This window comes from Nannospalax galili, unplaced genomic scaffold (assembly GCF_000622305.1).
Source record: "Nannospalax galili isolate Female #2095 unplaced genomic scaffold, S.galili_v1.0 scaffold644, whole genome shotgun sequence".
NCBI classification, from domain to species: Eukaryota; Metazoa; Chordata; class Mammalia; order Rodentia; family Spalacidae; genus Nannospalax; species Nannospalax galili.
Window position 1 is genome coordinate 1,020,596 of NW_008351473.1, and position 13,789 is coordinate 1,034,384.

The following is a 13,789-nucleotide window of genomic DNA, read 5'->3' on the forward strand; positions in this document are numbered from 1 at the left end:
GTTAAAGAACACTGACTGTTCTTGCAGAAGACCTGGGTTCGAATCCCAGCACCCACATGGCAGCTAACAACTGTCCGTAACTCCAGTTCCAGGGGATCCAACAGCCTCTTCTGTCCTCCGAGGGCATTACATGACACAGGTGCACTTACCTACATGCAGGCATAACACTCATACACATAAAATAAAAATAATAAATAAAATATTTTTTTAAATATGATATAGGTGAAGAAAGTCGGGGTGGGCTTCTGGAAGAGGCACAAAGCCCAGGTGCTATTTTTCTCTTTCCCTTTTCCATAGTACCCGGATCCCTGGCAGCAGCAAAAGCAGCTAAATATGGTAAGTACGGGCTCGACACCACCTGGTCACCTTGCCACCCTGACAGCCTCGACAGCATTGGGCAGAGATGCTTAAGAGAGAGAAAGGCCATTTGGGGGACATCTGAATGACAGTCACAGACCTGGCACCTGCCTACTCAAACCTGAGTACTACCTGCCTGTAGTACGTCAAACCCCTGTAACAGTCAAAAACATCTGTGGGGCCAGGCTTCATGGTACATGCCTATAATCCTAGCACTTGGAAGGTAGAGGCAAGGGGGTCAGAAGTTTAAGGTCATCCTTGGATACATTGCAAGTTCAAGGCCTCGACAGCATTGGGCAGAGATGCTCAAGAGAGAGAAAGGCCATTTGGGGGACATCTGAATGACAGTCACAGACCTGGCACCTGCCTACTCAAACCTGAGTACTACCTGCCTGTAGTACGTCAAACCCCTGTAACAGTCAAAAACATCTGTGGGGCCAGGCTTCATGGTACATGCCTATAATCCTAGCACTTGGAAGGTAGAGGCAAGGGGGTCAGAAGTTTAAGGTCATCCTTGGATACATTGCAAGTTCAAGGCCAGCCTGGGCTACATGAGACCATGACTCAAAAAAACCAAACTGAGGCCAGGCATGGTGGCACACGCCTTTAATCCCAGCACTCGGGAGACAGAGTCAGGTGGATCTCGTGAGATTAAGCCCAGTCTGAACTGCATAGTGAGTTCCTGGCCAGCTAGGGCTACAGAGAGATCCTTACTCAAAATAAAAAAAAACAACAAAACAAACAAACAAACAAAAAAACTAAACTGGACTAGGCATGTAGCCCAGTTGGTAGAATGCTCGCCTAGCATGGATGAAGCCCTGCTTCCATTCCCTACACCACATAAACCAGACATGGAGGTACACACATGTAATCCCAGCTCTCTGGAGGTAGAGGCAGGATCAGAAGTTCAAGGTCATCCTTGGCTACACAGAGCATTCAAGGTCAACTGGCTATGGAAAAACTCTGTCTCGCCAACTACACAATTGTCACATTTCCAGCCCCCCTTTGAAGACAACCAAAGTCCCCTATGACCCTAACAGCTTCTCCAGCTCTGTTGGTACCAGAAGGCTGGGCAGCTTCAGCCTCTTCTCCCTTTGGCTGAGCCAAGGAGTCGTCAGTTTTCCTTGTCCAGGCCTCCCCAAGCCTACTCCCTCCCTTCCTGTCAGTGTGATTTCACCCAACACCCGCCAGCCTGGAGGACGTGGCAGACCCACCTGCCTTGCCACTTGGCACTCTGGTCAGACCCACACTGTCTATGGCCTCCACATTCCTGGCCTCTAAAGGGCTAGGCAGGAGGCATCTGCCAGGGATGCACCAACTGGCCACAGTCCATCTCTTTGGGGCCAGTTTCCACCTTGGAAAAATCCCATTCCTTGCTTCCAACACACACACACACACACACACACACACACACACACACACACACACACGCGCGCGCACATCCCCTGATCACCCACAGCCTCTTGTTCCTTGCTGGCTGCTCATAGCCTGAGTCAACAGACATTGTCAGGGAAAAGCAGTGGCCCCGTCTCAGACATGGTATTGCTTAACCTCTCCTTTGCCTTAGCCTTTGCATGTCCAAAATGGGATGACAGCTGGGTATAGTGGCTCACACCTGTCAGCCCAGTATTTGGGAGGCTGGGGAAGAATGAACCCAAGTTCAAAGCTAGTCTGGGAGATATAGCAAGAGGCTATCTCAAAGAACAAATTAAAAAGGGATAAAAATATAGCTCAGTGGTAGAGACCCTGCCTAGAGTCCCCAGTAAGGAGCTGGAGGTATGGTTCAGGGGTACAGCCCCTGCCCAGAGTCCCCCAGTAAGGGGCTTTTGGCATATAGTTCAGTGGTAGAGCACCTGCCTAGAATCCCCCAGTGAGGCACTGGGGGTGTGGCTCAGTGGTAGAGCACCTGCCTAGAATCCCCCAGTGAGGCACTGGGGGTGTGGCTCAGTGGTAGAGCACCTGCCTAGAATCCCCCAGTAAGGGGTTGGAAGTATGACTTGGTGGTAGAACACCTATCTAGACTCCCACAGGCCTCTGTTGTATGTCTGCCTTGTGTCCCTGGGGTACAGGCACATTTTTCAGAAACAAGAGACTGAAGGCAGGCATGGTAGCAAGTCCTGTCATCTTGGTACTCAGGAGGCTGACACAGATAGATCATGAGTTTGAGGGCAGCCAGCCTCAGGAACTTAGATAGAATAAAAGGAAAAATGAAATCCAAGCATAGTGGTACATACCTATAATCCCAGCAGTGGTAGGAGCAGAGAATCAGGAGTAAGGTCATTTATCCTGGGCTATAGAAGGAGTCCAATGCCAGCCTGAGCTACAAGTGACAAAAACAAACCAAAAAATGTGGGCTGACCCTGTCTTCTCTCCACGGGCGCTGCAGGTGCTGGTGGCCTCGGAGTGCCTGGGGGTCTTGGCGGAGTTGGTGTTCCTGGTGGTGTCGCAGGTATGTTGGCATTCCAGTGTGGGCTGGACGGGAATGGAGACTGTGATTGCCAAGCAAGCCCTCCTTGAGTCCCTTGTGTCCTTAGGAGCTGCACCTGCTGCTGCCAAAGCTGCTGCCAAAGCTGCTGCCAAAGCTGCTCAATATGGTGAGGAAGAGCTCCGCCTTCCCCACCTGTCCCTGAGCCCCCATGGCCCAGACCACCTCCTGGCCACTTGGTGCCATGGAAGGGTCCTGGGAGCTCAGGGAGACCTCGCCAACAGAGTGCATGGCTCTCTCCACAGGTGGAGTTGGTGTGGGTGGACTGGGAGCTGGAGGCCTCGGGGCTGGAGTGATCCCTGGTGCTACGGGTCTTGGAGGTAAGGAATCAGTGAGTTAGTGAGAGGTGTGTGTGTGTGTGTGTGTGTGTGTGTGTGTGTGTGTGTGTGTGTGTGTGCTGTGTGTAAAAGAGACAGAAGGAAGCAAAGATTGAAGACACACATCTATCATCCCAACACCCAGGAGACTGAGGCAGGAAGATCATGAGTTGGAGGCTAGCTTGGCCTACATAGCAAGTTTAAGGTCAGCCTGAGCTACATGAGACTCTGTCTCAAAGCAAAGGGGCAGTAGGTTTAGGCAGGCAGGAGCTGGGGCTGTCCCTTGACATGGAGGTACTAAATCTTATATTCTTTCTTTCAACCCACCAACTACTATAAGTGAGAGCTCATTAGCATAATGATGGTCAGATCCATTTCCAAACAAGAAAATCAGACTGGAGAAAAATTACTTGACCAGAGTCTGTGCCATTATAGTAGACGTGTTCCTTCCTCCTCTTTCTTCTCTCTGCCACTGGGTCACCTACACAAACTAACTATTATGCTCTCCCAAGACTTGGTATACAGTAGGAGCTTAATAAAGACTACTGGAGGTCTAGGGAGTTAGCTTAGTGGAAGAGTACTTGCCTAAAATTTGCCAGTGAAGGACTGGGGGCATGACTCAGTGATAGAGCACCTGCCTAGAATCCTCCAGTGAGGGAATGGGGGCATGGCTCAGTGACAGAGTACTTGCCTAGAATCCCCCACAAGGGGCTGGTGGTGTGACTCAGTAGTAGAGCACCTGCCTAGAACTCCAGTGAGGGGTTGGGGGCATGGATCAGTGGTAGAGTAGTTACCTAGCATTAGACCCTGGGTTCCATTCCCAGCACCACACACATGCATTCATACATACACACACACACACACATACACACACACACACACACACACACACACACACATACACACACAAAGCTATTGGATGGATGGCTGGGTGAAGGAGGAGGGATGGTGGGATGAGAGAGGACAAGTCAGGGGCAGGTGCTGACAGGTCCTGAGTGCAGGATGGAGATGGCCTTCCTGAGCCCTCCTGTGTCCCTTCCCTCCAGGTGTGTCCCCAGCTGCAGCTGCTAAAGCAGCCAAGTATGGTGAGTATCCCCCATGCCCTCTCCCACCCCCATCCCCGTTACCCACACCCACCAGGCTCACAATACCCCAGAAGGTCTTACCCAGCATGTCAGCACTACCAGCCTTGCATCTTGTCCTGACCTCCCTTCTATCCTCTCTTCAGGTGCTGCTGGTCTAGGAGGTGTCCTAGGAGCTGCCAGGCCATTCCTAGGTGGAGGTATGCCCAGCTCTGTAGGGTCCTCAGCTCCACCCAGGTCTAGGGGTACCTCTCTGGCTATGGCAGAGCTCCTTGACTCCATGTCCACATGAAGACCCAAGGGTGGGGGTAGACAAGTCACTCTAGGACAGATGACAGCTTGGACAGAGGAAGTGTCCCCTCAGTCATGGATAGCACTGGCCAAGCTCAGAGCAAAAGCCACAGGACACCACTTGGGGTTGTGAGGTGGGAACAAGTTAAGAAAGTGACCGGTGCTGGGGTGATGGCTCAGTGGGTAAAGCACTTGCTGGGAAAGCTTGAGAACTTGAGTTCAATCTCCAGTAGCCATATAAAAAGCCCAAGATGGAGAGGCAGAGACAGGAGAATCCCTGGAGTTTGTTGGCCCAGCAAATGCTACCAAATCAGTAAACTAGGTTCAGTGAGACCCTGCCTCAAAAAATAAGGTAGAGGGCTGGAGAGATGGCTCAGCAGTTAAGAACACTTGCTACTTTTCTAGAGAATCTGAATACAGTTCCCAGAATCCACACTGAGTGGCTCACAACCACCTGTAACTCCAGTTCCAGGAGATCTGACAACCTGTTCTGGCCTGTGAGGGTACTACATTTATGCACACATACCCACATACAGATACACACAGACACATAATTTAAAAATAAAATAGAGGCTGGAAATATGGCTCAGCGGTTAAGAGCACTGGCTGCTCTTTCAGAGGACCCAGATTCAGTTCCCACACCCACATGGTGGCTAACAACTGTCCCTAACTCTAGTTCCAGGGGATCCAACCCCCTCTTATGACCTGCATGACATGGGTGCACTTACATACATGCATGCAATATATACTCAATATACTCAGACACATAAAATAAAATAAAAATCACAAAATAGTTTTAAAATGAAAATAAAATAGGGGCTGGAAAGATTGCTCAGCAGTTAAGAGCACTGACTGCTCTTGCAGAGGACCTCAGTTCAATTCCCAACACCCACAAGGCAACTAACAACCATCTGTAACTCCAGTTTCATGGAATCCAACGCCCTCTTCTGGTCTCTGTGGGCATTGCATACACAGGTGCACTTATATCCAGGCAGGCAAAACATTCATACATATAAAATAAAAATAAATTTCTAAAATAAAAAAAGTCAGGCACCACTGGGTATGGTGGCACATGCCTTTAATCCCAGCACTGAGAAGGCAGAGGCAGGTGGATCTCTGTGAGTTCAAGGCCAAGCTGCTCTACATAGTGAGTTCCAAGCCAGCCAGGGCTAACAAGGAGACCCTATCTCAAAAAAAAAAAAAAAAAGTCAGGCATGGTGGCATACACCTTTAATCCCAGCACTGAGAAGGCAGAAGCAGGTGGATTTTTGTGAGATCAAGTCCAGCCTAGACTCCAGAGCAAGTTCCAGGCCAGCTGGGGCTATAGGGAGATCCTGTCTAAAAATCAAAATAATAATAATAATAATAAATAATAATGTGGACAGCAATTAAGGAAGACAGCTGATGTCAACCTCTAGCCCCCCATACATAAATGTGTACACACACAAATGCACACATGTACACACACATACACTGCACACACACAAAGAATGTGGCTGAGGTAGAACAGAAGTGGTGGAAAGGAGGTGGTCCCAGGCAGTGAGGCTGGGTAACAAAGGCCTGCTGCCACCCACCACCAACCCCAAATCTCTCGTGCAGGAGTGGCGGACAGACCTGGCTTTGGACTGTCTCCAATTTACCCAGGTATGCCTAAGTGCCCTGGCCCCTTCCCTGGAGGGGAGGGGGGGTTGTTCTGAGCTCTGCCCCCATCTGCTCTGAAGAGCTAAGCTAATTCTGGGTAGACCCCAAGATAAGACTAACATAAGGCCCTCCCCTCCTTCTGGCACCTTCCTGTCTAAGTAGAAGAGATATTACATCAGCTTTTCTAAAACGCCTTTCACCTCTCTCAGGGTCCCTGGGGGTAAATGGCTTCCCCACCATGCCCCACCTCAGGCACACTGAGGTTCAGAGACTTCTAGGCAATGCTCCACAGTCACACAGTGAGCAGAGACAGAGCTACCCAAACCCAAGACCTGACCCTTCTCACAACACGTCCCGATCCAAACAGGGATGGTTTGGTGGGTTCCCAGAAATAGGTGCACTGACAGCCCTTCTCCTCCCTTTGTAGGTGGTGGAGCTGGAGGCCTGGGAGTTGGTGGTGAGTCTGCAATAAAAAGGCATCTCATAATCTAGGAATGGTAGTGCAGGCCTGGAATCTCAGCTGTGGGGAGGCAAGAGGATAAAAAGTTCAAGGCCAACCTGGACTACCGAGAGAGTTCCAGACAGCCTGAGCAACTTAGCAAGATTCTGTCTCAAAGTTTTTTAAAACCTCTCTTTAAAGGGCTGAGGATGTAACTCAGTGGTAGAGCACCTGCCTAGACTCACCAGTGAGGGGCTGGGATGTGACTCAGTGGTAGAACACCTGCCTAGAATCCCCCAGTGAGGGGCTGGGGTGTGGGTCAGTGGTAGATCACCTGCCTAGAATCCCCCAGTGAGGGGCTGGGGTGTGGGTCAGTGATAGAGCACCTGCCTAGAATCCCCCAGTGAGGGGCTGGGGTGTGGGTCAGTGGTAGAACACCTGCCTAGAATCCCCCAGTGAGGGGCTGGGGTGTGGGTCAGTGGTAGAACACCTGCCTAGAATCCCCCAGTGAGGGCTGGGGGTGTGGCTCAGTGGTGGAACACCTACCTAGAAGGGCTGAGGGCGTAGCCCAGTGGTAGAACACCTGCCTAGGACTCACTTGGCCCAGGTTCCCTCTCCAGTACTACGGAGATTGGCTGTGAGGGAGAAGGGTATGGCTGGGCAGGGTTGGGGAGCTGTTGGGCAGGGAGGTCTTAGGAACCTACAAAGACAAGGCAGAGCAAACACACAAAGATGCTGGGAGAGACAAGGGAGCCCAGCCCCCTCCCCAAACTTTATTATCTGCTCATCCTCCATTCCCCCACAGGAAAACCCCCAAAGTCCTATGGAGGAGCCCTTGGAGCCCTGGGATACCAAGGTGAGGAGGAAGAGTTAAAATCAGAGGGGAAGCACCTCTAATGCACATATTCAGAGCTGAGAGCAGGTCCAAGCGCCTCAGTGCTCACCCCAGCAAGGCCTGAACAGCCTTGTTGGTGACCCTTATCTGCATGGAGGAGCCAGGAGAGACAGGAAGTGGGAAGGACTTCCTGGATGGGCTTCAGGGATAGGTCTTTCCCAATAGCTTGCTTGCTGCCACCAGGTGGCACTAACAATCCACACCTAGTTCCTGTTAAATTAACAGAAACTACCAGACTGTGTTGCCTCCTACCCCAGGCTATCCCTAAAAGCAAGTTTGTCAAACAGGGCCGCCTGCCTGTACTTCTGGCACTCAGAAACCTGAAGCGGGAGAAGTGTGAGTTCAAGGCCAGGCTGGGCTTCTAAGTGAGACTATCCCAACAACACCCTCCTCCCATACAGAAAAAAAGAAAAGAAAAGATGAGGCTGAGATATAATTTGGTTGCCAAGTATCACAAAGCCCTGGGTTACATTCCCAGGATTGCATAAACCAGGCACGGTGGTGCATACCTGTAATCCCAGCACTCAGGAAGTACAGGCAGAAGGATCAGGAGTTCAAGGTCATCCATAGCTGCATAGTGTGAGGCCAGCTTGAGCTACATGAGACCCTGCCTCAAAGAGAGAGAGAGAGCGAGCTGGAGAGATGGCTCGGTGTTTAAGAATGCTGGCTACTCCTGCAGAGGACCTGGATTTGGTACCCATCACCCATGTGGCAGCTAACGACTGTCTGAAACTCCATTTCCAGGGGATTTGACACCTTCTAGCCTCTGTGTGTATTGCACACATGTGGTACATTTATATACATGCAGGCAAAACACTTATATACATAAAATAAAAATAAATACAAAAAAAATTTTAATATAGGAAAGGAAAGAGAAAGGGACAGAGAGAAGGGAAAGAAAGGAGGGAGGGAGGGAGGGAGACAAGAAAGAAAGTAAAGGGGAAAGAAATGCTTCTCTTGGTTTCTCTAAGTCAGGGATGGGGGCAAACAGAACAGGCAGCACTTGAACAACAAAATACACCCTTTCTGACCCAGGTGCGGGCTGCTTCGGGAAATCTTGTGGCCGGAAGAGAAAGTGATCTTCTGGGGACCCCTGACTTGCGACCTCATCAAAGTTGGTGCTACTGCTTCATGGAGAATGTAAACCTTCTATGACCACCCCCACTCCCACCCCGGACTCCATTCCCCTGACCCCCATCCGGAAGGGGACGGCAAGCCAGCTGCCTTGGAAACCCACAAGACAAGGAAATGAAACAGCAGCAGCCACGTACCCCCTAACCGGAAAGACCCCCCATATCAAAGGCCAAGGCGGGTGCCCCATCCCTTCCCACCCAGGAGCTCCCCCCACCCCAAACACAGTCTCCATCTCCAAGGGAAATCGGTGCTACACGTTGGTGCTTCTTCCTCCTGGGGGGAGGGAGGAGGGAAGGGCAGCTCATGGGGACCCCCATTTTCTGGAGCCCCTCTCTTAAGATGGTGCACATGTTTGATGGGCAGTCACACCTCCCCCTGCCCACCAGGAGCCATCCGTGGCTGTGTTCCGTTGGTACCCAAGTACCGGAAGCCTTGATGCTGGATTCGGTCACAGGGTCCCTCTCCCTTAGGGTCCCTTCCTTTACCAATAGCTGTCCCCCACATCAGGGGCATCTTGGAATCATAAGTCTTCCCCTACACTGGGAATAGCTTCCTTGTTCTTGTGGAATCCACCTGGGCATCCGTTCATCCATCCGTCTGTCCTGATTCCCAGCTGACTGCCTGTACCATTAGCTGGCAGGGTATACCCACCATCAACCTGATTCACCCGTCATGGCAGCCTGTACCCTGCTCCCACCCCCACCACACACCCCCAATGTTGGTCCGGGGTGCAAGAGGTTGTGGGGGCTGGGGCAGGACTCTCCTCCCCACATGCAGTACTGTATCCCCTGTCCCTCCCTGGAGCCACTTATTACAGAACACGTCTCACTCCCTGACCCTGCCCACCTCTTTGTGTCTCGCTGTGATAGATCAATAAATATTTTATTTTTTGTCCTGGATATTTGGGGATGATGTTTGATTGTTGGTGTGCTCTTTGGGTTTTATTTTTGTGATTAATTGAAAAAAAATTTCTAATCTGGGGAACTGTATCCTCAGGAGAAAATTCATTTTAATCGCTTTGATATAACTCTGAATGAAACACACATTTTTAAAAATGAAAGAAAAGAATTAACTGCTTCAGAAAAAAAAAAAGACTAATAAATGAAAACCTTTTAAAGGAAATTGTCTTGGGCTTCCTTGTGGTTTTGTGTGTTTGTGTGTTCATGTGTGTGTTTGGGTACACATGCACGTGTGTGTGCATGTGTGTAAAGGCCAGAGGACAACACTGTCACTTCTTAGGTGCCATCCTCCTTTTTTGTTTATTGTATATATTTTTTATATGTATAAGTGTTTTGCCTGCATGTATGTAAGTGTACCTATGCAATTCTTTCAGAGGCCAGAAGAGGGCATAGGGATCCCCTGGAACTGGAGTTAGCCAGTTGTCACATGATGGTTGTTAGCCATCATGTGAGTGCTGGGAACCAAACCCAAGTCCTATTCAAGAGCTGCCAGTGCTCTTATTGCTGAGCCATCTCTCCATCCCTCTCTTTTCTTTTTTCCCTCACCTTTCTTTTGAGACAGGGTCTCTCACTGGCTTGGAACTCATCAAGCAGGCTAGCCAACAAGCCCCAGAAATCTTGCTTCTGCCTCCCCAGAGCTGAGATTAGAAGTACATACCACCAAGCCCCCCTTTTTTGCTTTTTACTTCAGTTCTGGGGATCAAACTCAGATCTTATGTTTGTACAACAAGCACTTTAACAACTGAGCCATCTCCCCAGCTGCCTTTGTGGGTTTTCATGTTTTAAACTCACTCCAGGCCCAGTGGTAAATGGGACACTAATGTGGGAAACCCACTGCCCATATGGGTCTGTTGACCCAAGGCAGCTGTTGACACTCATCAGTAAATCACCTGTTAGAATCCCCCAGTGAGGGGCTGGGGTGTGGCTCAGTGGTAGAGCACCTGCCTAGAATCCCCCAGTGAGGTGCTGGGGTTGTGGCTCAGAGGTAGAGCACTTGCCTAGACTCTCCCACTGAGGGGCTGGGGCGTGAGTCAAAGGTACAGTGCTTGCCTACTATGAACAAGGTCCATCTCCAGAACCAAAAATTTTTTTTAAAAAAGCAAAGAGAGATGGCTAACCTAAGAACTTTCAAAAGGCCATCGAGATTCTTATTTACTTATTTATTTATGTATTTATATTACACAGTACTGGCAATTAAACTTTGGGTCTCATACATACTAGGCAGTTTTTCCACTGAGCTATACCTCTACCCCTAATGGCTTTAAATTACACATCCGGGCTGGTAAGATGGCTCAGCAAGTTAAGGAATTTGTTGCTAAGCCTGAAAATATGAGTTTGATCCCCAGGACCCACATGGTAGAAGCAGAGCACTGACTTCCCCAATTTATCCTCTCACTTCTACACACGTGCTGTGAATGCATGCAAGCACACACAAAAATGAGTGGAGTGAAAAATGCAAATACCACGTATCTATAAATTTTTTAAAATTTATTTTTATTTTATATGTATGTGTGTTTTGCCTGCATGTAAGTGCCCCTTTGTCATGCAATGCCCACAGAAGCTAGAAAAAGGCATCAGATTCCCTGGAACTGGAGTTACAGAGGGTTGTGAGCTGCCGTGTGGGTGCTGGGAACCGAACCCAGGTCCTCTGCAAGAGCAGCCAGTGCTCTTAACCACTGAGCCATCCCTCCAGCCCCCAATACCATGTATCTTAATAACTAACTCCCAAGTTTATATGTTTGGCATGAACTGCTTCCCTGAGCACAGGATTTGCACATCCAATGCCAGTTCTTTATCTGATTGTTTGTCTGTCTGTCCATCTGTTTGTTTGTTTATGACGTCTCCCTCCATAACATAGGCTAGCCTCACACTTCCAATCCTCATGCCTCTAGTGCAGTGATTACAGGCATGCATGTTCATGCGTGGCTTCAAGGCCAATTCCAATATCCGCACGTGGAAGTCTCACAGACCTAACCTAGAGTTGTATGGCTATTTCCTCTTAATTGAAACATTTCCCCTTAGAAGAGAATGTTGCAAGAATTCCTTTCCTGGGGAGACATAACCAACATCTATCCCTTCTTCATAAATTTCCAATGACAAACCAAAGTTGAATTCCACCACAGCTCACCCCAGGGAGCTAATAAGTGCATTGAGCTTATTTATAAGTCATGGTGAAGAGCTACAGACAGGAGTGTATGGGACCCCAAAGCAGCCACACTGGAGTCTTCATACAGTATGGGTGATGGATTCCCCAAAGCTGCATATGTGGATGGAGCCTCCCTCAATTAACCTCCCTCAGTCTATACACTCTAACACCTCTAGGGACACATACAAAAGAGTCAGAAAAACAACTGGACTCCAAGGTGAAGGACCCATGGCCCTCCCCACCCCCTCATCCTCTGATTGAATGCCAACAGTCAACAGACCCATCATTGTAGGAATGACTTTTTACAACATGGCCATAATCTTCCCTAAAGACTTTTACCTAACCTCGCAACCAAAAAGTTGCTATTTATGTTACGTAAACCAGCTCAGTCAGCCATGGGCTCCACTTGTGACCTGGACACCTGACCTTAATCCCTCAGGACTCTGCCTTGCCCTCCACCCAAGATAGTGAATGGATGTGGATGTGCATGATTAATATATCAAAGTGCTGAAAACAGCATTCTCATTGAAAACAGTGAGAAAAGTTGAGAAGTCTTTCTGAAATTGTTATGTGTGATATTCTAGGCCTAGGAATCAAAGGGCAAGATTCTCTGATAAGATTAAGGTAGATCCCAGCTTCTACTTCCCCAATTCATTCTGAAGAAGCTGTTTCAATAAAAGAATGTGTGAAGCCTGGCTGGAGTACAGTTCTGTGAGATATCTGAAGAAATGGGTGCTCAGAGTTCCAGTACATTCTTGGCTTTAAAATGAATGCTAAAAGACAGATGTTTCTTTATTCAGATAAAACTATAATGCGGCTTAGTAAATCTGAATATCATGATGGTCTCTTGCAAGCAGACAGGGCTAATCTGATAAAGACGGCAGCTGTTTTGCTCAGAAGACCATGTTCTACAACAGAGAGGCTCACAAGAACAAACTAAGAAACTTACAATAAGGTCCCTCTCAGGGCTGGAGAGATGGCTCAGCGGTTAAGAACACTGGTTGTTCTTGCAGAAGCCCTGGGTTCCTATCCCAGCACCCACATGGCAGCTAACAACTGTCTGTAACTCCAGTCCCAGGGGATCCGACAGCCTCTTCTGACCTCCACGGGCATTGCACAAAACGGGTGCACTTACCTACATGCAGGCAATACACTCATACACATAAAATAAAAATAAAAAAAATAAGGTCCCTCTCTACGGAGATATAACAGAAAGAAACTGCTAGGGGAGAAGAGACTGTGGTGGAGCTGCCTACGAGTTGTGCAGGGAACACCAATCATGCAAATTATGTGAGTAGTCACTCTTGCCAGGGTTAGCTAATCAGTGATGCAGCTGCCTGAGTCACCCACGTTCCTGTAAGTGACCCCAATGAATTCACTAGTTCACCAAGCCATATTTGGGTAGACTTGTTTCTTTGTTCTGTAGTCAGTGCCCTATCTGGAGGGGAAAGAGTGAATAAATGTTTGTTCAGGTCTCTCAAAGAAAAAAAAAATCACTCAACACAATTAGCATGACTAAGGAAGAGGAATCCTCAACTGAGGAATTTCCTTCATCAGACTGTCCTGTGGTCATGTCTGTAGGGTATTTTCTTGATTGTTAATTGATGTAGGAGGGTGTGATAGTTAATCTTGGTTGTCAACTTGACTGGATCTGGAATTAACTGAAATAAAGAAACTTTCTTGATTGGATCATTTGAAACCGGAAGACCCACCTTAAATGCAAGTGTTACCTTCTGATGGCAGCCCATACAAAAGGCCATGGCAGAAAGGGGCTTTTGCTTTTTGCCACTTCCTTCTCTCTCACTGGTGAATTCATCTTGCTGCTGTAGCATTCCTTCACTGATGATAGAACCAACTTCTTTGGATTTCAGTGTAGACTGAAGACTAGCAGACCTCCAGAAACACTTCAGGCCTTCAGCACCAGACTTAGACTGCTGAGACATCCAGCCTCACAGACTGAGTGACTACCAGATTCTCAGCCTCTCCAGTGTGGTGCAGCAAGATTCTATCCTGTAAGCTAATCAAATAAATAAATAAATAAAT

General features: G+C 48.7%; 1 protein-coding gene across 4 annotated transcripts in view; it reads left to right on the forward strand.

Annotated features, from left to right (window-relative positions):
* Eln (elastin) overlaps nt 1-9,540 on the forward strand; it is a 48,039-nt gene extending 38,499 nt beyond the window's left edge. For all 4 annotated transcript variants that reach the window (XM_029553676.1, XM_017802010.2, XM_029553678.1 and 1 more), the window contains 10 exons: nt 298-336; nt 2,744-2,806; nt 2,892-2,951; nt 3,088-3,162; nt 4,206-4,244; nt 4,388-4,441; nt 6,132-6,176; nt 6,601-6,630; nt 7,418-7,468; nt 8,543-9,540. In XM_029553676.1, the coding sequence (XP_029409536.1) occupies nt 298-336; nt 2,744-2,806; nt 2,892-2,951; nt 3,088-3,162; nt 4,206-4,244; nt 4,388-4,441; nt 6,132-6,176; nt 6,601-6,630; nt 7,418-7,468; nt 8,543-8,586 (500 nt within the window). In that variant the 3' untranslated portion in view covers nt 8,587-9,540. The remainder of the gene's footprint in view (nt 1-297; nt 337-2,743; nt 2,807-2,891; nt 2,952-3,087; nt 3,163-4,205; nt 4,245-4,387; nt 4,442-6,131; nt 6,177-6,600; nt 6,631-7,417; nt 7,469-8,542) is intronic.
* Nucleotides 9,541-13,789: the final 4,249 nt, after the last annotated feature.